We start from the raw sequence: 22,451 nt of genomic DNA, 5'->3' as shown, positions 1-22,451 counted from the left end.
GCCAGATCAGAAATGAAAATCTGGTTGTTATTGTCCTTGAGACCCTCTTACACTCATAATGGTCCACAATTCCTGCTGATTTAAGCTAGATTCATGCAGATAGCTTACTGGACTGGGGCTTAAGCGTTTCTGAGGTAAAAAACGGCTAGAAGTATGTGCTGTATCACATCTACCTTGCTGATGATGTTGTACGGGCACCTGTTTCTCATTCTGATGGTAACAATGCCAGAGCTCAAACCTGCAGTGGCAATGAATATAGTTCATTCTCTAGAATAAACCAGTTTTAATTGGGAGAAAATGTTTGTGGGGAAATTCCACATTTGGGTAAAGAGAAGGATAGCTATGTCTGGTAGGCTGTTTTATGTATTTATTTTAAATGATGGCTGTTTTTGAAGCTGCTCAAAGTTTTCAAACGTTTAAGTATTTCTAGTAGAGATGAATACCAAGCAGACTACAGGTAAGCCAGTCAAAGTGCAAGATAAATATAGTATGTCCAATGGCATTTTAACACTGGATATCAACACATGTGTATGTGTGCATGGGGGTAGATATAAAATGTGCATTCAGTATGTTCCTAATAGATTTGTTTTCAATCTTTTCAGGATAGAAAACCAGTCGAAAGGTATGTACTTGGATAGCAAAGATGATGGCGCAATCTCTAGAAATCTAGAGATGGAGCTGACTCAGACATCCTCTCCACACCATGCTAACTTGCAACGGGAAGGTGGCCGCTGAACCAATTGCCAGCAACTTCAATGAGCTGCGGCTGTTAAAAGAGTTTCATGGAATGGTGTCTGTTCAGGGACAGCCAGAAAAACTCTATCAAAATGGAGCAATAGGGCAGGATTGCTGTGTTCCCCTTGGAAGGATTTCAGCCCGCTCGCCATGCAGGGGAGGTAAGGGCAAGAACCAACAGAGTCAGTTTCTTTTATTGAAAGTTGTTTTTGATTCCCTTACGGAGTTGATAAAATATATTTTCTTTAACATCTTTCTATAACGTATGGAGTGAAAAGCTTAGCAGGAATTTATAGCAGTCGTAATTGCTTAGAGATGGTAGCTGGCTCAGCAGGTTCCTGGACTAATATCAGCCTTTATAGCTGCTCTGCATCGATTTTGCTATGTTTTCCAAATCTGAGACCTGAGTTTTCTTCACCACTCGGTGTGTTTTGTGATGGGTTTGTTTAACCGACAGAGAGAAAACATCTTTGTTTTGATAAAATGACACCCAAATTAGAAACTACTTCACAAGTCTACATCCAGGTAATATGCGCATCACTGCTGGGGAGGGCCATAGACATACAAAACACTAATAATGCAGTCATGAGCACAACATAATACCATACATGGTTGTTTAGGGTCTGATTACTTGAGATCATGAGCGCCTGCTAGGAGATGTTCTCTACACTCACTGCAGCCAAGGTGGCAGTATCAGGCCCCAAATGTGTGCAATTCTATTTTTATGTTTAAAGTGGCAACTCCACAATATTGCTAGTGCTGTATAAACTTTCCACACCCATTTTCATTGTGCTGAAGCGCTTTGACTCTGAAAGGTAGCAATCACTGAGCTCCTGAGACCCAGTTATTGTATAGAAAAATCCAACCTGAAATAAATAGAATAAGCACCCCAGTGAGAGTGGGGGTGGGAATAAAAGACATTTAGAACTGTTGTCAAGAAACCTCAGTGGTTCTGAGGATTCTTGATGTCTATTTCATAGATCCATTTAAGGCTAGTAGGGACCGTTGTGCTAATCTAGCCTGGCATTCTGCTTAACACAAGCCATAGAATTTTAGTGTTTGATTCCACCCAAAATGAAATGTTTCATTTAGATTTTGAGCATATTTTAAAAATGTTTTTGCATTTTAAAAAATTGCAGAAAATTTCAAAATAAAATAACTTTTTGAACTTAAAAAAGTTTCATTCTGAAACTGTTGAAGTAAAACATTTAAACTTCTTTGGAACTCTTGTGCTTTTTTGACATGAACAATTCAATGAAACTGACATGAATCCATGAAATGTTTAGGTATGACCAATAGACACTTTTGGAAAAAAAATAGTACTCTATAGGATGATATAAAAATATATTCTTACTGAAGAACTGATTTTTTTTCCTGTTTGTTTGTTAGTTGGGCCTCTATATGTCTGTGGGAAAGAAGCTGAGTTAGGAATTTCAGGGGATCATAATTTGTCCCAAAATTTCCTTTAGATGGAAATGTGGATATCTTTAACGTTTGAAAGAATTGCAACAAAAATAATTGAATAGTTATTAATTATTAATAAAAATCAACTCATACTCCTTAAATATTCTTCTGAGTATTTTTACAAAATCCCCAGCAGTTTGGAACAAAGTCAAATTATGTAAAAGCTCCTTAATTTCAGTGCAGCAAGAATTATTATTGGCTGATGGAAGGTCAAGATGTGCTTTTTCAGAACATGATGACAGTAAGTGGAGTATGAGAAAATGGGCTACTGTGTCTTGGGGAGCCAAAGACAACTCCTTTTGGAAAGTCTTGTATGTGTCCATATTGAATAGTGCTGTAAATACAGTGCTGAATAGCAGTAACTGTACAGTTAATAAACAGGGTATTTTGAAGTTGAAAACTACATAAGTTATAGACATTAGAGATGAAGAAGACATATTAGATCATTGATCCACCTTTCTGAAGGTAAATGAGTTACTGTGGTGATCTAGGGATAAATGTGCAATTACTGTATCATATTACAGAGAATGAGGTACTCTAGCTTTTATAATAAGCATTATGCACCGGAAAAGGGTCTGCTTGAAAGTCTCAACTGATCTGCCCTCTCCCCACCCCAACGCAATTTCAGATCTCTACATGCAAATGCCATTGACATAATAAATGAATCTTGCAGCATTTTAACTCCCACGTTTTTTTATCAGCATTATATCCAGTCTTCTGATAGCAAAAATCTGCATTGAAAAGTGATGATTTCAGGTAAAATATTTACAATAGAACATTGAGGTCGGATCTTGCAATCACTTATACTTGTGCTTAACTTTCCTCCTCTGCTAGTAATTCCATTGAAATCAATGGGATTACTCTCATAATAAAATGAAACATGTGAGTAAGTCTTTGCAGGGTCCAGGCCCCAACCTATATGTCCGTGCCTTTCCAGAGTAATGAAAATTTCACTTCTGATGTTGTTTAGTGTGATACTTACAGATGAAGAGTACTACTGATTAAAAAAGTGAAGAACAACCAACCCAACAAAAACGTCCTAGTCGCAGGAAAGAATCCATTAATTTGGCATGTCTGTGTATTTGTTTTATGTATCTATTTAAGTTAAACTGGTTAATTATCTTTCAAGGATAATAATCGCAAGGTGTCTAATTTTTCCAATGTATGCCGAAGCACGCTGTTTCAATGAAGCTCTTTAAAGGGATTGAGGATTTACTTCAGTCAATAAATTAAACTTTAAGAATTGTTCTTAAATTAACTGGCCGATTTTATTTTTGGGAGGTGGATGTCAATGAACAGTCCTCTGCATTTGCTGTAGCGTGCTGAGGGTGCCCACTTTCTATGTGGCCCAGGTCCTGCCCCCACTCCACCCCTTCCCCAAGGCCCACACCTACCCCACCTCTTCCCACCCCATTGTGACCCCAGCAACTGGCTTAGGAAGTACAGGGCCCAATTCGAACAGTTTGGTGGGGCCCCAGCAGGGATGACTTAAAAAAAATCTAAAAAAAACACGTGCGGCTTGTACTCACCAGGCAGTGCTTTGAGTCTTCGGCAGCACTTCGGTGGCTGGTCCTTCACTCGCTCCAGGTGTTCGGCGGCACTGAAGGACCTGCCGCCGAAGTGCCGCTGAAGACCCAGAGCACTGCCAGGTGAGTAAAAATTAAAAAGGTGCCTCTAGCCAGGGAAGGGATCCTTACTGGGCGCTGGGCCCTCTTAGGCACGGGGCTCGATTCAGGGAATTGGTGGAATAGGCCTAAAGCTGGCCCTGCTGCCCCCTCCCCTAGCACGCTCTGCACTCACTCCTTCCCCACCCTGCCAGCATCTCCTGCATGCTGTGGAATAGCTGATCGCAGCGGGCGGGAGGCGCTGGGGGGGAAGGGTTGGAGAGGTGCCAGTTGGCAGGGCTGCCAGCAGGTGGGAGGTGCTGAGGGTGGGGGAGGAGCTGATGGGAGGCTGCAGGTGGGTGTTCAGCACCCACCATTATTTTTAACATGGGAACTCCAGTATGGAGTCAGGCCTAGGGTAGTGGGTACATACCATGGAGGGTGTATTGCTTCAGTTCAAGTACTTCAGGCTTGTGCTTGTTCAAGGATTTGAGGTCAGTTGTTAAGTCTTCATTAGATTTGTCCTTTTAGCCTGAGCTGCCATTTACCCTATCAAATCCTCTAACTTCAGCTTTCACTCTGATGTCCCATCTGATTCTATTGCTTACCTCTTCCTCTTCATAACCTCATTGACCTAGAGCCCTTTATCAACCATCATGGTGACCTCCTGGGACCTTGTGTTTTCTAAGCACTGCTCCCACTTGGATCTCTCATCGATATGTTCTCCTTTCTGATCACCACCTTATTTCCTTCAGTATTGGTCACATGCCCCCTGGTTGCATGACTGGGTCTTTAAGAACTCCAATTTATCACCTTTTTTGACTATTTTTTTCAACTCTCTGCACTCTCCTTTCCTTTCTTCTCCATGCCTTCCATAGGTGACACCTCATCTCCTCTCTCTCCTTCCCCATCCTTAACTCCTTTGTTCCTCTCTCTTGCTGCTTACCCACATCCCCAGTTCTGGTCAGAACTCTCACCTGCTTCATGCGTTGTTAGTGTTTCTGGAGAAAAACCAGTGACCAACAGTTTTCCTCTGTCTCTCTTCTATTGAGGGGGGAGAAAGAAGGAGAGGCAGAGCACAGGGTTTCTTGCCCAACAGCTCTTCAGTGTTATAATCCACTCATTTGATACCTATGTGTCTGTCTCCTTGACATGGAGGACTGTTGAATGTGTTGGCATCAACTTCTGTTGATGCTCCCATCCATGTTGAGAGGAGTGAGGAACAGATGTTAGTGTTGGTACCTGTGGGCTGTTTTTGTTGCCGTCTTGTTGGTGAACCCTAGCATGGCAACGCCCTTATTACTCCTCTTCAGAGTTTGGCACCAGAGCCTCTTCTGGGAAAAAGCTAAACCTTGGTTCCTGAAACCTTGGTCTCAGTTTTGCTACCATTGGCAATGGAACTCAGAATCCATGCCAGGGATCTCCACCAAAGTCCATGGTAGTTTTGTCAATTCTCTGTCAGGACAATGTAGAAAGGACTTGATGACCGGGGGCCTGATCCTCAGCTAGTATCAGTCAGTTAGCTCCATTGACTTCAGTGGAGTACATGATTACAGGAACTGAGGATCTGGCTCTTGACATACAGAAGAACCAGCTTTTTTCTTCTAGTAACAAAATGGGAACCCTGTGCTGGACCCAGTTCATTTAACTTACACTTCCTCCTATATCCTGCACGGAAACCATCCCCTTTCTGCGCTTTGCATTCCTGAAATAACCCATCATCCACAAGTGGGCATAAGAAATAGACCTGATTATGCATTCTGGTTCTGCCTGAATCTAGTTCCTTTCCCTTTTTTCATCTGCCCATATGCTCCACAGTCGTCATGATTGTGGTAAAAGTGGTCCCCATCGAAAGGTGACCACTTTTATAGGCCATGAATAACATCTACAGTTATACAGGATGTTTTTAAAATCGGGATCTAGAATGCTACAGCTCATAACCAACTACTAACTGAAAGGGTTAGGAGGAAATTTCCATTATGGAATTTCATAGTTTTTGCACTTCTGGGCTTCATGTATATTCTCTGAAGCATCTGGTATCTTCCACTTCCAGAAGCAGTGTACCTGACTTCATTAATTGAACAGAGGTCTGATCTGGTAGATATTTCTTATGTTGAGAGTTGTGGGTCGTCTTCCTGTTCACTAGTTACCAATACATACTTCTGTTGTAGTATGTAGGCATCTCAATAGCATGAATGCAGATTAGGCTACCTTCGCAGGAAAAGGGCTAAAGACTTCCTGTTTTTGTACCTAAAGCTGAAATTCTCTCTATCTCAACTTGGGAGGCAGAAAAGGAGGCCTACAGCTGTGGGCTATTAGGCTCCAAAGGCCAAATCTGAATTAATCAGGAAGAAGACATAGATGTCTCTTCGCTTTGAGATGTCATTCAGACCTGAGTCTGAAAAGCTCAGGGCATTTTGGGGCTGGGAAAGATGGAAAGAAACCTGATTACAAAGCCATTTCTTCACATAGCACTTTGGGCCCTTTTCTCCTGCTTTGGATGTAATGGCTGGTCAAACCTTCCTTTGGCTATCCTGGTAATTATCATCATCTGTTTTAAGGCAAGGTCAGAAACTGGACATTTTTGGGTAGAAATTCTACATTTCTGTAGGGACTATTCTGATCGTCATGTCAGTTGCCCACATATTGGAACAGAAACCAAGGCAGTAAGAAGGATTTATTTTAGAAGTTTGTTGTTAATTCCATTCGGTAGGGCTGGAATTGTAGAAGCCTTCAGAAATCTGGTGCATACAAGCCGCAGAGGTACTAATGGGATTTGATTCCCGGTGGGCCCTTTACATGCTACTGCAGTACAAAGAATTAATAGCAACTTAACAAGTTTTAAATGAAACCAAAATTGATAATTTAGTTTAACACAGTTTTAGTCTGGCCATATTAAAGCTTCTCTTAAGCATTTATTATAAATGTGGATGTATTCAAAGATTATACAGTTTGTTTTCATGCATAAAAATATACAGTGTGAACCCCTGGAATAAATATACACTCTCTGTTGGTTATTTAACCAATACTGGCTTAATATTTGTGTGTTTACTTGCTGTTTTAAAGCATCATCCACATAACCGGTGGTCCAATGTATCCCAAATTTGAATATGATGCAATAGTCATTTCTTTGAAAAAACTTGGAGGAAGATTGAGAGTTTGCTCGTGGAAAGGGAGATCAGTGGGGGCCAAAAGGCTTTTCCATTGCTTTCATTTATTGGCTGGCTGAGAACTATTTTTTTTCCTGCCTCTGATTGTTTCTATGATGCTGTGTGATCATCACTAGTCAGTTACATAAATTGTTAGGGTGCCTAGGACTTTTTATATAGGCACTCTTTATTCCTTACATCTATAAATAAATATAAGCTATATACTGGAATTACCAGATTCATTGAAATGTGTGAAATATTTATATCAGTGCCCAGAGGTGAAAAGTAAGCTTGTACGGTCCAGTATGGCATACCGGCAAGAGCTGGTATACCGCCGACTGCACCAACAGGGGGCAGCTTCCCTAGGCTGGTGATTTAAAGGGCTCAGGGCTCCCTGCGCAGCTGGAGCCCGGGGCTCCAGTGGTGATTTAAAGGGCCTGGAGATCCCAGCCACTGCTACTGCAGCGGAGCCCCTGGCCCTTTAAATCACAGCCGGGGCTCCCGGCCCTCGCTGCAGCTACCGCTCCTGCAGTGATTTTAAGGAACTGGGCCTCCCAGCCGCCGCTACTGCACGGTAAGTCCTTCAGTTTGCTGTCACACCCTGACAGTACTTGAACTTTAGAAACACTCCTAGATTTTCTTGAAACAGGGATCATGGGACTCTTGAGTGGAAGCTGAACCCAATACCTGGGCTTATTTTGCATCAAAATTTTCACGACTATCGTGACTGAGACTGTTCTTTCTATTTCTGATATGGTAGTAACTTCATAAAGTTCCCATTATGTGAAAAGGAGTTGAAGATAATCCGTATCCTGAGGACCACCTCGTTAAAACTAGATGCAACACGTGAGAGTGACAATCAGAAGGAAAGGTGTAAGAGAATGAGGGAAAACAAAAATAAACATATTATGTACATAGGCCAAATAAATACATTAATATTAGGGCTGTCAAGCGATTAAAAAATTAATCATGATTACTCATATGATTAATCATACTGCTAACAATAATAGAAGACCATTTATTTAAATATTTTGGATTTTTTTTTACATTTTTCAAATATATTTATTTCATTACAACACAAATAAAAAGTTACACTGCTCACTTTATATTTATATTTGATTACAAGTATTGCACTTAAAAACTCAAAATAGTATTTTTCAATTCACCTAATACAAGTACTGTAGTGCAATCTCTTTATCATGAAAGTTGAACTTACAAATGTAGAATTATGTACCAAAAAAACTGCATTCAAAAATAAATCAATGTAAAATTTTAGAGTCTGCAAGTCCAGTCCTACTTCTTGTTCAGCCAATTTCTCAGACAAACAAGTTTTAATACATTTGCAGGAAATAATGCTGCCCACTTCTTGTTCACAATGTCACCTGAAAACGAAAACAGGCATTCTCATGGCAGTGTTGTAGTTGATGTGGCAAGATACTTGTGTCAGATGTGCTAAAAATTCATATGTCCCTTCATGCTTCACCCACCCTTCCAGAGGGCATGCGTCCATGCTGATGACGTGTTCTGATCAATAACGATCCAAAGCAGTGTGGACCGACACTTGTTCATTTTCATTATCTGAGTCAGATGCCACCAGCAGAAGGTTGATTTTCTTTTTTGGTGGTTCAGGTTCTGTAGTTTCTGCATCAGAGTGCTGCTCTTTTAAGACTTCTGAAAGCATGATCCACACTTTGTCTTGCTCAGATTTTGGAAGGCACCTTAGATTCTTAAACCTTGGGTCGACTGCTGTAGCTATCTTTAGAAATCTCACACTGGTACCTTCTTTGTGTGTTGTGAAATCTGCAGTGAAAGTGTTCTTAAAATGAACAACATGTGCTGGGTCATCATCTGAGACTGCTGTAACATGAAATATATGGCAGAGTGTGGGTAAAACAGAGCAGGGGACCCCAAGGAATTTAAACTTACACAAATTTAATTAATATATTATTTTATTAACAAGTGTCGTCAGTATGGAAGCATGTCCTCTGAAATGGTGGCCAAAGCATGAAGGAGCATACGAACATTTAGCAGATCAGGCACATAAATACCTTGCAATGCCAGCTACAAAAGTGCCACGCAAATATCTTGTCATGGTATAATTCCCCACTCTGAACCTTAGCGTCCAAAAGATGGGGTACCAGCATGAATTCCTCTAAGCTCAATTACCAGTTTAGTACTTGTAGCGCTGCTACCAACCAGGGATTTCAGTGCCTGGTACACTCTGGTCCCCCCAAAACCTTGCCCGGGGACCCCCAAGACCCAGTCCCTCTGGATCTTAACACAAGGAAAGTAAACCCTTCCCCCTCCCGTTGCCTCTCCCAGGCTTCCTCTCCCTGGGTTACCCTGGAAGATCACTGTGATTCAAACTCCTTGAATCTTAAAACAGAGAGGAAAATTCACCTTCCCCCTCCATCTCTCTCCCCCTCCCAGACTCTCCCTGAGAGAGAAAGTAATCCTAACACAGAGAGAAATTAACCTTTCTCTCCCCCTTCCCTCCTTTCTCCCCACCAATTCCCTGGTGGATCCAGACCCAGTCCCCTGGGGTCTCACCAGAATAAAAAGACAATAAGGTTCTTAAACAAGAAAGCTTTTAATTAAAGAAAGAAAAACAGTAAAAATTATCTTTGTAAATTTAAGATGGAATATGTTACAGGGTCTTTCAGCTATAGACACTGGGAATACCCTCCCAGCCTAAGTATACAAGTACAAATCAAAATCCTTTCAGCAAAATACACATTTGAACTCCTTCCAGCCAAATACACATTTGCAAATAAAGAAAACAAACATAAGCCTAACTCGCCTTATCACCTAGTACTTACTATTCTGAACTGTTTCAGGGAGATTGGAGAGAAACCTGGTTGCACCTCTGAGAACTCAGAGAGAACAACAACCAAATTCTAATAGCACACACACAAACTTCCCTCCCTCAAGATTTGAAAGTATCCTGTCCCCTGATTGGTCCTCTGGTCAGGTGACAGCCAGGCTCACTGAACTTGTTAACCCTTTACAGGCAAAAGAGATATGAAGTACTTCTGTTCTATTAACCCTTGACTATCTGTTTATGACATGCCTGTTCTCACTTTCTGGTGACATCATAAATAAGAAGAGGGCAGCATTATCTCCTGTAAATGTAAAGAAAGTTGTTTGTTTTAGTGATTGGCTGAACAAGGAGGAGGACTGAGTGGACTTGCAGGCTCTGAAGTTTTACATTGTTTTGTTTTTGATTGCAGTTATGTAATAAAAAAAATCTATTTTTGTAAGTTTCACTGTTGTGACTACAGTACTTGTATGAGGTGAATTGAAAAATGCTATTTCTTTTGTGTATCACTTTACAATGCAATATTTAATAAAATAATAAACACTTTGATTTCAATTACAACACAGAATACAATATATATGAAAATGTAGAACATCCAAAATATTAAATAAATTTTTAATTGATATTCTATTTTTTCAGTGTGATTAAAACTGTGATTAATCGTGATTGATTTTTTTATCACAATAACTTTTTTTGAGTTAATCGTGTGACTTAACTGTGATTAATCGATAGCCCTAATTAATATCAGCTGTTTCTATTGTCCATCTACCTAGCTGTTATTAGTTGCCAGTTACCATTGGCATCACAGTATATCTTTTGAAGGAGTGCAGGAAAGTGGCTTTATGGATTAATTCAGGGAGAGCCTATGGCATTTTGTGTTCATTTGAATTACAGCAGAGCAAACAGCAGACAGTTTATTTGATTAATTTAGTACCTTTGTTTATGAATGATCCAGGAACAGACCTCAATTTTTTATAAATTTCTTTGTTGTTTGAAATCATGTCAATAAATGATTTTATGTGAACATATTTCATTATTGTTCGTGTATTGTTCATCAGAACTGTTGCTCTGAGCTTTTTCTCTGCTTATAATTTATTGTTCACAATAGATCATGTTATCGCTTCTGTTTCCTGACTTGCTGAGAAAAGCCCATAATGACCTTTTAAGACATAAACTTCCAGAGAATCCATATTCTGATGAGACTTCTTGCAAATAAATTTCACTAGTGTGAATGTTTTGTGCATAGTGGAATAAGAGGGGCCACAAATACTCCCAAAGTGAGTTTAGGGCTTTTATTCAAATGAATATTTACAAATTCTTTTTTGCCTTGTCAAGCTTTAGTTTGAACCCAAAATTCAAAGCTAAATTTAGGGCAGTTTTGAACCTACAAAGATCAAAACTGAAACATTATTTTACATGAACGCCTGAGAAATGGTAGAAAATGGCTGAGTTCTGCACTCTTCTACTGTTTTCCTAATGGTTGTCAATGTGGTGTTTTGAGGTCTTCTTAGTTAGGCCTCCAAGGCCATTGTGGAAAGATGCCAGTGACATATGAGCTTCAATCTGCTTTGGAGTATGACAGCTGTTTCATCATGTAAACCTCTTTTTAAATGTAGGAGGCTTTTAATGTTCACAACTTTTTTTACATTATAAGGTCAAAGAGTTAAGCCAGCCAGGCAATCAGACTTTCAAAATAAATAAACTGTATGTAGGCAATTACAACTGATAAATAAGCCGTTTCTTGGATTTACATTAGCCAATTTAGATGAATAGATTCCAAGGTCAGAAGGGACCATTGTGATGATCTAGTCTGACCTCCTGTGTAACAGAGGCCATAGAATGTCCCACAATAATTCCTAGAGCATATCTTCTAGAAAAACATCCAATCTTGATTTAAAATTTGCTGGTGATGGAGAATCCACCATGAACCTTAGTAAATTGCTCCCATAGTTAATTACCTTCACTATTAAAAAGTTGCATCTTATTTTCGGTCTGAATTTATCTAGCTTCAGCTTCCAGCCAATGGACCTTATTATACTTTTGTCTGATAAACTGAAGACCACATTATCAAATATTTGTTCCCCCTCGTGTAGATACTTATAAACTCTGATCAAGGCATCTTATTTTTGTTAAGCAAGTAGATTGAGTCTATCACTATGTGGCATATTTTTTAATCCTTTGATCATTCTTGTGGCTCTTCTCTCAACCCTCTCCAATTTATCAGCTTCTCCTTGAATTGTGGGTACTAGAACTGGACACAGTATTTCAGCAGCTGTTGCAACAGTGCCAAAACCAGACGTAAAATAACCTCTCTACTTCTATTCAAGAGTCCCCTGTTTATGTATCCAAGGGTGAATTAGACGTTTTGACCACAAGGTTGCACTGGCAGCTGTTGAGTATCCACACGATCCCCAAATCTTTTCAGAGTCAGTTTCCCAAGATAGTCCCCCATCCTCTACATATGGCCTACATTCTTTATTCTTAAATGTATATTGTTTGCTCCACTCTCTGGTTACTAAGCAATCCAGATCGCTCTGTTTCTGTGATCTGACCTGTCCTCTTCATTATTTATCAGTCCCCTCAATCTTGTGCCAGCTTCAAACTTGATCAGTGATTATTTTATATTTTCTTACAGGTCATTGATAAAATTTTAAATAATGTAGGGCAAAGAAATGACCCCTGTGGGACCCCACTAGAAACATACCCATTCAGTGATGTTTCCCTGTTTATAATTACATTTTGAGACCTATCGGTTAGTCAGTTTTAACCCATTTAATGTATGCTGTTAATTTTGTTTCATTCTAGTTTTTTAATCAAATTGTCTGTTTGTGGTACCATGTCAAATGCCTTACAGAAGTCTAAGTATATTACATCAACACTATTACATTTATCAGCCAAACTTGATGTAATCTCATAAAAAATCAAGTTAGTTTGACAGGATCTATTTTCCATAAACTCCATAAAAATGGTATTTATTATTTAATTTGTTATTTGAGTCCCATATCAGCTGCTCCACTATCTTGTCTGGGATTGATGTCAGACTGAGAGGCCTATAATTATCTGGCATCCTGTTTAAATATTGGAACAAACATTGGTTTTCTTCCAGTCTTCTGGAACTTCCCCAGTTTTCCAAAACTTATTGAGAATCAACATTAATATCCAGCGTGCTCTGCAGCCAGATTTTTAAAACTCTTGGATGCTAGTTATCTGAAACTGCTGATTTAAAAAAAAAGTCTAGCTTTAATAGCTGCTTTTTAACATCCTCCCGGGATAGTAGTGGAATGGAAAGAGTGTTATTGTATGATATGACTACATCTATTTCTCCCTAAATACAAAACAAAAATATTTATTGAACACGTCTGCCTTTTATGCATTAGTATTGGTAATTCTACCATTTCTATCTAGTAGTAATGGATCAATGCCATTGTTAGGATTCTTTTCGTTCCTTGTATACATAAGAAACGCCTTTTTATTGTCCTTAACTCTGCTGGCCATAGACTTCTCTTTTGTTCCCTTTGCTTCCTTTATCAGTATTCATAATTCATACCTTCTGATTATATTAATGTGAAAGCTGGCTGACCCCCCTTAATAGATTACAAGCAGCCAGTGGGGGGGGGGGTGAGTGCTGCTCATGGAGACAGTAGCCCGAACTTTAGCACCATCTCTGTTCCTCTGCCTCAAAGCAGGAAAATCTTGCTCCAAACCAGTCAGTACTACCCAGATAAACGGGAGCATAAGATTTACACTTACCAGTCAAGTATTAACACGCAAGGGTCTTTGTCTGAATGTGTATAAAAGGTTTGTGAAATTTGTGTAAAACAGTCATTTGTACCAAGGTACAGGCTCTCCTTTTTCTGCAGAATAAAGCATTTTTTCTTATCCCTGTCAGGCTATTAATTGGCTCTCAGCTAGGCAGACCCGATATTTTGGTAACATTAATTACTAATAACTTCCCCTTTATTCCATTTTTGTATAGGTTCCTTCACTTCCTCTCTAAACCAGGTTGATTTTTTTAACCATTATGACCACCTTCTTTGATTGTGAGTTTCTGCACATGTACTAAAGTATTCTTAAACAATTCCCAAATATCATTCACATTTTTCTGATCAAAATCTTCCTCCCAGCTGATATGGTTCATATTTTTTTTCCAGCTTTGTGAAATTGGCCAAGTACATAGTTTGGACTTTGTTTTGTTTGCACATTATACATGAGATCAAGTCATGATAACTTGTACCTAAGCTACCATTACTTTTCAGTTCTGTGATTAGTTCTTCATCTGTCAAGATGATATCTAAAACAGAATGCCTCCTGTGTTGGATGCAACATTTTTTGAGTTAGGAAATTGTCATCTATAATATTAAGAAATTCCAAGATGTTTTATTTCTGGAAGCATGAGCCCTCCAGCATGTGTCATTCAAATTGAAGTCCTCCATGTCCACAAAGCTTATTTTCTTACACATTATAGATAGGTGTTTAAGGAGCTGTTCATGCTTTTCCCTAGTGTGATTTGCTACTTTGTAGCAGACACCAACTAACACCCCAGCTTGTGCTTTACCTGTTAGGACATTGATCCATAAACATTCATGATCATTTTTTTCTGAGTTATCAGTGACACAGAAACAGGAAATGCCTAGGTTCCTAACATTGGTGTATAGGCAATTCAAGAATTTATTCATATCCTTTGGTTCCTTGATTAATTTTGTTCTTAATATCTCAATTTTGTGCTAAATATGTGCTCATACCTTCCCTCTTTTTACACCCCTCCCACTTTTGTTATCAGTTTAATGCCCTCCTTACTACTCTAGTCAGCCTGTCCCTGAGGAAATTTGTTCCTTTTCTACAGAGGTGGAGTCCATCCAAATTATACAGCCACTTCTCCTTACAGAAGATGGACCAATGCTCCACACAACTAAAACCCTCCTCCACATAACTACTAAGAGGTTCACTTCTAGAATCTTCTGCCTTCTGTCATCCTTAGCTCATGGGATAGGAGGGATCTCAGAGAAGATTGCTTGGACATTCTTCAGCACACTTCTGCGTTCCCTGAAGTCATCTATTATCTGCAATGTACCTTGTGACCTAGTGTCGTAAGTGCTGTTGTGGAAAATCGACCACACCGTTGATTTTAGATCAGACAGCCCAAAGCTCTTTTATTGATTACAAGTGTGCACACAGGGAGAAACAGCGGTCCCTACGCAGAGGGTCGGCTGATCTGCCCCTTACAAATTTTACTAAGCTTTTAAAGCTTAAAACCGCAAAGCGTCACTCAGCAATACATCTGATATATCCTTATTTGGCACTTACATTGCTAATTTTGTAAACCATTAGCAAAACACAATTGATACTTTCCTTATATGGTTTATCTATTACAAATTCAGCAGCACTCTGTCATAACCATCCTGTTATTCTGGTCTGATGGTCATGTGGGCCTAAATGTTCTGTGACCCTCACTTGCGGTTACTTTAAGCAAGCAACTTATTGCTACAATATAACCCACAAAGTTGCAATGGCTCCCCTAAGGCCCCCCTTGCCTCCAGCTAGTACTTTTTCAGACAATGTATCTGTGTAAACAAGTTTTAGGGAAGTTAGGATGGTACAGCTAAGGGCTTGGCCTGTAAAATCTTGATAACTAAAAGTCCCTGTTGTGGAGGGGAATAACAGAAAAGCCCCTGTTGTGGAGGGGATTTTATTTTTCCTATCAGTGCCAGTCTGAACCATCTCCAATTGATCCTTTCCCATCAACCTTAGAAGCCTATGCAGTCTCAGAGTGGTGTTTTGTGTCAGGAAGACAGCAGACTGTCCTGTTGTTTGCTTGTCCCTTGCAGAATGTTCTCTCAATTATTTGTAGTACTGAATCCGCCAAAAAGATTGTCTGTCTTCCTCAGATGATTGGAGGTCTCTTTGTGGGCAAGCTTGGTTTTCTTACACGTTGGGCCAAGCTGCTATCCACAAATTGTGTCCAGTACAGCTCTCCATTCCCCTGGACTAGTTGGATCTTGAAAGATATCTTCCAGAGTTTCCATGTTGAGGACCTGATATTGATTGGATACTTCCAACTGTATGGAATTCCTCCTGGTCCTCGACTCTCTGGTGGCCACAGCCTACCCTTGTGTCTCCAGCTGTGTAGAATGCTGCCCTCTTGCCTCTGCTAGTTATGAACTGCTAGTTATGAACTTTCTGACTTTCTCTCTGTCTGACTCCTTGTTAGCTAACTTGGGGAATTGCTGTTGGTCCAAGGCAAAGCGTACGGCCATTGCCCCACCTGGGCACTAATTTCCCACACTGCAACATTTTATTGCTAGAACTGTTTTACCCCTTGTTTCCTGATGTTACCAGTGCCCATCTAGAGCACTCGTGGGATAATAGGTTTGACTGGTGATGCTGAGAATCTGAGTGCTACATGGGAATAGAAATTTGGAACAATAGTCAGTCATATTGATTTCAGTTACTAGACAGCAAGTCATGCCCCAGCTTTCTCCTCACGTAGGTGTGCAAGCAGGGGCGGCTGTAGACATTTCGCTGCCCCAAGCAGGGTGGGATGCTGCAAGGGGCGCTCTGCCGGGAGGGCGGCAGGCGGCTCCGGTGGACCTCCCACAGGAGTGCCTGTGGAGGGTCCGCTGGTCCACCGGAGCCACCTGCCGCCCTCTCGGCGACCGGCAGAGTGCCCCCTGTGGCATGCTGCCCAAAGCACGCGTTTGGTGTGCTGAGACCTGGAGCTGACCCTGTGTGCAAGGGCTCAAATGCACTGGAATCAATGAGGCTTTTCTGAGGGATACCAGCACAGGACATCACACAATGCAAAAGAGCACATGGTGGGTGTGGAGAGGAGTTAAGGGGAACTGAGAGGGTAGGGCTGGTGCCTGTGTAAATCTACCTGTGAAAATCCCCTCATTGGTGTGGGGAAGGTGTGCCTAGATGCTTACTGCACAGAAGGTTGAGGAGTGGTTCCAATGCTGCTCCATGGCCTGAGGAGGGAAATACAGATTCTTCAAACCTTGATGGACGTACCTAGCAGTACAGCTTATTAGCTCAGCTGGGATGTGACAAAGAGGATTTAGCCCCAAGTTTCTCTCATGTTTGAATTGAAAGCATGGACATTAATGATGGAAAAGTATTGTTAGATCTGCTATGATTTTGCAGTCACTTTGCACAAACATAAATAACTGCACTGTGCACAGCAGTGGAAAATCAGGCCCAGATCGGCACCTCAGTTGTGGGAGTATGCCTCTCATTTATTTTGGATCCTCAAAACCTAGTGTTTTTATTCAGTCCTCTGCTATGGCTGGATATTCAGGTAGAAGTGGTTTCCAGGAGAGCTTTTTGTCATTTGCTCTTTGGCAAAGGGCTTTCTGATATGGCGCTTGCCATAGCCAGTCACTGCCAGGCTGGATTATTATAACACACTCGATGCTTTAAGACCATCTGGAGATGGCAGCTAGTGCAGAAGGCAGCTGTCTATTTACTGAGTTGCATTTCCCATAGGTTGCACAGTACACCTATGGTCTGTTACCTGCACTAGCTATCATTTGATTGCCTCTGGTGTTTAAAATGCTTATGACATTGGTGATACACTCTATTGACTATTTATATTCTTGTAGCACCTATACTTAACCAGTGGTGAACCAGGACTCCATCATGCTAGACCAAAAAAAAATGGACCCTAACATACTTAGATTGTAAGTTCTTTGTAAGACAAGAGACAACAGATGGATTCAGACAAGCAGACTGAGAATACATGGAAATGAGACCAAATTGGTCAACATGCTGAGTGAGACCACTGCTCTCAATCTGGCAGCCACAGTAAAGAAACAGCATTTTACCCGTAAGCATCTTACCTGGTGATTGCTTACTTCTGTAGAGTAAGATTGCCCAGTCAGGGTAATTCCCAACCTGGGTAGATGTATGAGTATTAGCTCTGCTCAAGCTAGTGCACTAAAATATTAGTGTGGCTATGGTGGCCTGGGCAGTGGCCTGACTATGTACCTAGGATCTAGATGGGGATATATTTGGGTGGCTAGCCTGAGCCACCACTGTGGCCATACTGCTAAATTGAGCAGAACTAGTATGTGTACATCAATCTGAGCTGGAAATTTACACTTCCCAGTTACAGTGTTGACGTAAGCATGCAGAGAAAATGTTCCTGTTAGGCTTTCTGGTGGTTGGCCCTTTACATTTTCCAGCCACATGGACTCACAAGGCTGAATTGGCCATTTTGCAACTGCCTGCTGTCCTGCAACTCTCCTCTTCCTCCAGCTATTAAGTAGTATTATGAACTCATGTTGTATTTTCTCTTACTTTTTCCCTTTCTCATTCCTGAGAAGATGGCACATGTTCATAGTATTGCAGACACCCGAGAGAAAGAGAACACACTAGTCAATGTGGGAGATGAACAGAGCATGGACTAGGGATTTTGCAGGTGAGTCAATGTTTAGAGATGTAAATGGAGACGTGAAAGGTTTTAGTTGTGGCCTGGTTGTGGTGGGGAAGGAGGAGAGGAAGGAGCTGAAGATAAGTCTAAAGGTTAGAGGATTGAGTAACTGGAGGCATGGAGGTGTTGCCAAGAACAGTTGAAAAAGGAGCTAGTGGAGGGACCTGGAAGGAAATAGTAGACTTTAATCTTGGGCCATGTTATTTCTGAGATCGCGTGAGGGTGAGAGTCTCAGTTGGTGTTAGTGTAGCATAGTGTAGCATTGATTTAGGTGAGTGTAGATGCAAAAGAAGAGAGAGCCCAGGATCAAATATAGGGAATTCCCTGTAAGCAGGGAAGTGGGGCAGAGGAGAATCAGTTGAAAGGGACACAGAAGGGAGGGTTAGAGAGGTAAGAGGAGAACCAGGAGAGGATGAATCTTGAAAGTTGAATGAGGACTGAATAGCTAGAAAGATAGTGTAATCAACAGTATGAAAGGATGATCATAGACCCTGCATTTGTCTAGGAAGAGGCTGCAGGAGACTTTGAGATCAGTTGCAGAGCAGTGAAGTGAGTGGAAATCATACTGAAGTGGATCCAGGAGTGAATTAGAGGAAAATGAACTAGTGCAACAATTGTGAACAGCCTTCTCAGTGGGTCAGAGCCTCAGTGTAAAATGGCGTATCTCCCTTGAAACTGGAATAGGCAGGAGATCAAGGGGCCAGCACCATTAGAAGTGAGTACCTTTTCTTAAATGTAGCTTGTAGAAATTGATGGTCTTCTGTCCCTCAGTGGAGGTGTTCCTCACCTTGCAATATTGACTCATTTCTGCTTTCCAGCGGATTGTTTTTCCAAATCCCAATGGAAATGAAGAGCAGATTATGAACAGCATTGGGGAACTTCACTTTTCTCAAAATCACCAGATATGTGTGAGTGTATAAAGAAAGGTATCTTTCATATTTCCCCTTTTTAACTTGTTGTGCTGTTATAAGCAGATATTCTAGCAGACAGTTCTCCTAAGAGACATTCATTCCAACACACAATCATTGAACACTAAAATGTCACTTTCCCTGGAGCTAGTAAAATGTCAGATCTCTCTGCAGACAGGTGTGCACCCTTACATTAAGTGCACTGAAAATCATTCTGCAGCTAGTAAGTTTCGTAGCATCACAAAAGTTCCCAGAATAATGATCACGTTTTTAAGGATTGATGGATATGCAATCCATGTTAAATTGAACATAGCAGTTGAAAAATAGGCAGGTGCAGATGAAATGAAATTAGCCTACACATTTAAAAAAAATACAGGGTCACTATGAACTGTGATTTTTCTGTTTTTTTTTTTTTGACATTACGACTCATAAGGAGCTCAAGTGATTTAGTCTCTGAAAGCTAAAGCTGCTGAATGAGGCACTGAAATGCTTACAGCCAGTGCCCAAGCGAGCAGGTCTCTGTTTAGCATGTACTAATGGGCCTGCATGGGCAACTTGGAATCAATTGTGCAGAAAGGTCAACAGCAGCCAGTGGCCATGTGGAACCTGATCCACAGTAGCCCATGACCATAGTGTGAACGGGGGGCCAGTCTTGTCAGAGTCAGCAGTGGAGGTGGGTGTGTTGTGGTTTCATTACTTTGATTACTATTTCTTTGCACATATCTTCTACGCTCTATATTTCTGCCAAACGACGTGCAGTGATTTTACTTCTGTTAAGATGAAGTATTTTGTTTAAACAATAATTCCCCAATAGATCCAATCTGTGGTTTTTTATTGATAGGTATCAACTAGTTCATCTTCCCGAGTGAAATAGGGAGAGTTATTGCTAATGTAAGCAGTTTGGTAGTTACAGTAACTCCCAGTTTAGAGATATGTGGCAAAAGAAGCTGACTTGTCTGTGGTTTTAATGTAATTCAAAAACAGCTGGGAGAGGCTGATGGCTTCACTAGTGGTTAATGAGCTATTCCCTCTCCCTCTCTGAGTAGTAAGAATAGAAAACAGGGTCCGTCTGGCATGCCATTCATAGTGTCATTGTTATTTCTGGGATGCTGTAGTATGAAATGAAGCTCTGGTGCTGTTTTTGCATGAAAGTCTTTATGTAACACATCTATACTGACAATTTGACTGAATTTGTGTGTGTGTGGTGAGGCATTAAATTTGCCTTTGGAGTAGGAACTGTTATGCAGGAGATAAGCCTACCATAGGATATGTAAGCCAGAATTAATATGCTTGCCTGCATATTGTAAATCAATGTTTTACAACCATTACTCCGCCCACTATTGTACTTTTATATAATGTGATTTTTTTCCCTGCTACTTTTTAAAAAAAGAAGCAGCCTCGGATATACTCAACTTTAATCTCTAGGAGTGAGTGATAGGAGCAACTCTGCCTCCTCTGTCATGCCAGTGACATGTGAGATTCAATCCTCTTTGGGATTTATTGACAGCTGTTTCATCATGTAAACCTCTTAGAGTGAAAAGCATGAACCAGATTTTAATGAATATGTCTGATAAAATGAACGGTAAATCCAAAGGAAAAGTGGAAATGGAAAATGTTGTCTGGTGAACTGTTTTTAAATGTAGAATGTTTAAGGTATGCTTCAATATTACAGAAAACATACAATTTTACTCAGATTTTTTTAAACTCCGTAGTATACAGAAAACTTAGACTGTTCAGAATTGATTTCCATTTACTTACTGAATGCAGCATAGGTGCTTTTCAGCTCTTATAAAAAAGACAAGTATTCGATGTAAAAGTAACACAATGTGATTTTTGCATTTAGAACATAAAAACATGTTCTAACAGCATCTTCATCTCATGTCTATTTGGCACATAGGAAACACAGTTTTTTGTGCCACAATGCAAGGAAGCTGGAGTTATTATAGTGAAGGATGCATTTTCACAGAGAAATTCTTAAACTCAGCTTTTTGGGTATTACTACTTTGAGCACAGCTTAAATAGCAACGAACACCCAGAAAGTTGCCTTTACAAATCTTTTCATTGTTGTATAATGGTATTGAAGAGGATTATAAATTCAGAAATTTCTTTCTAATCTATTTAGTTAGAAGACAGACTATCCTGGACTTGGTACAGAAAGAAGTGTGGCTAGTTTTCATATTACATATATAAATACAATATAGGTTACATTTTTTGAAGCAAATAGCCAAGACTATTTCTAATTCTGAAATATCAAGAAGCAGATCCTTAGCTAGTGTAAAATAGAGTAGCTCCATTGAAGTCATCCACCAGCGGAGGAAGAGCTTGGAGCTTCCTTCACTACCAGGCTCCATGTCACCTTTCTTACCTCTCAAAGGGTAAAAGTTTATTCAAGCTGTAACCCTCAGAAGAATTCTTTTCAAAAGTTTACTGGTCTATAAAGATAGGGGATGAATCTCAAGTGACAAGCAATTGAATCAACTGATTGCACACATTATTACTGTATTATAAAAATGTATCGAATGTGGTCTTTTCTGAAAGCTAATGTCACGCTGGTGATTAATGTCATTAGGACATGTATTAACACTATATGAGGAAACAGGGATATTTAATTATATTATGCTTTAAAGTTTGTGACCAAACAGGGAGAAACAGACAGGAGAGAAGGCAGCTATTTACCTCTCTCCAATGAGATTAAACAAGGTGTGACCAAAAACAATGGAAGTCTCATTTTACATACAAATCAGCAAGGGGATGGGAAGTCCACAGGAAGGGAAGAACAGCATGAGGTCATTCTGCCTCTTGAAACAGTCATTGAACTTTGGAAGATATAAGCAAGGACAGATGCCACCTTTGACATCCATCACTAGACATCCACTAGGGAACATAGCTCTTACATGTTGAGAAAAATGGGTCCCTCAACTAAGGAGGGGGTTGAAATATCTGGAAACTGAATATAGGTGACAAACTATGTTGAACAAAGCCTGTTTCTTGCTAAATTAGGTGAAAGACTTTTACATGGGTGTGTTCACTTATACTGGCTTATAACTTTTTTTTTAACTTTATTCTTTTTACTTGGCATCACTTAACTTATCTGCTTTTGTAAATAAGCTTGTTTTACTATTAATGTAAACCAATTCTGCTGTGTTCAAATGGAAGGGTGTATTTCCCCCAGTTCAGTTAATAAGTTGTGATGTATTTTTGTGCCTCTAGACAGAGGAACAAATGAACCATATTATTTCTCTGAGCTGCCCAGGAGCGGGCTGGGCATTGTACAGAACGTTTCAGGGAAAATTCAGGACTGAGACTGTGTTGGGGTCACCTTGATAGTTGTAACAAGGCTGATGG

At 40.3% G+C, this 22,451-nt stretch overlaps 1 protein-coding gene across 1 annotated transcript in view; it reads left to right on the top strand.

Moving 5' to 3' along the window:
• The first annotated feature begins 624 nt into the window (after nt 1-624).
• The window catches only part of OCA2 (OCA2 melanosomal transmembrane protein), a 316,130-nt gene continuing 294,303 nt past the window's right edge, over nt 625-22,451 (top strand). Inside the window, 3 exon segments of the mRNA XM_030571121.1 lie at nt 625-714; nt 716-865; nt 868-896. Of these exon segments, the coding sequence (XP_030426981.1) occupies nt 625-714; nt 716-865; nt 868-896 (269 nt within the window).

The sequence above is a fragment of the Gopherus evgoodei genome, chromosome 1 (assembly GCF_007399415.2).
Source record: "Gopherus evgoodei ecotype Sinaloan lineage chromosome 1, rGopEvg1_v1.p, whole genome shotgun sequence".
Lineage (NCBI taxonomy): Eukaryota > Metazoa > Chordata > Testudines > Testudinidae > Gopherus > Gopherus evgoodei.
This window is presented reverse-complemented; position numbering and strand designations above follow the sequence as displayed.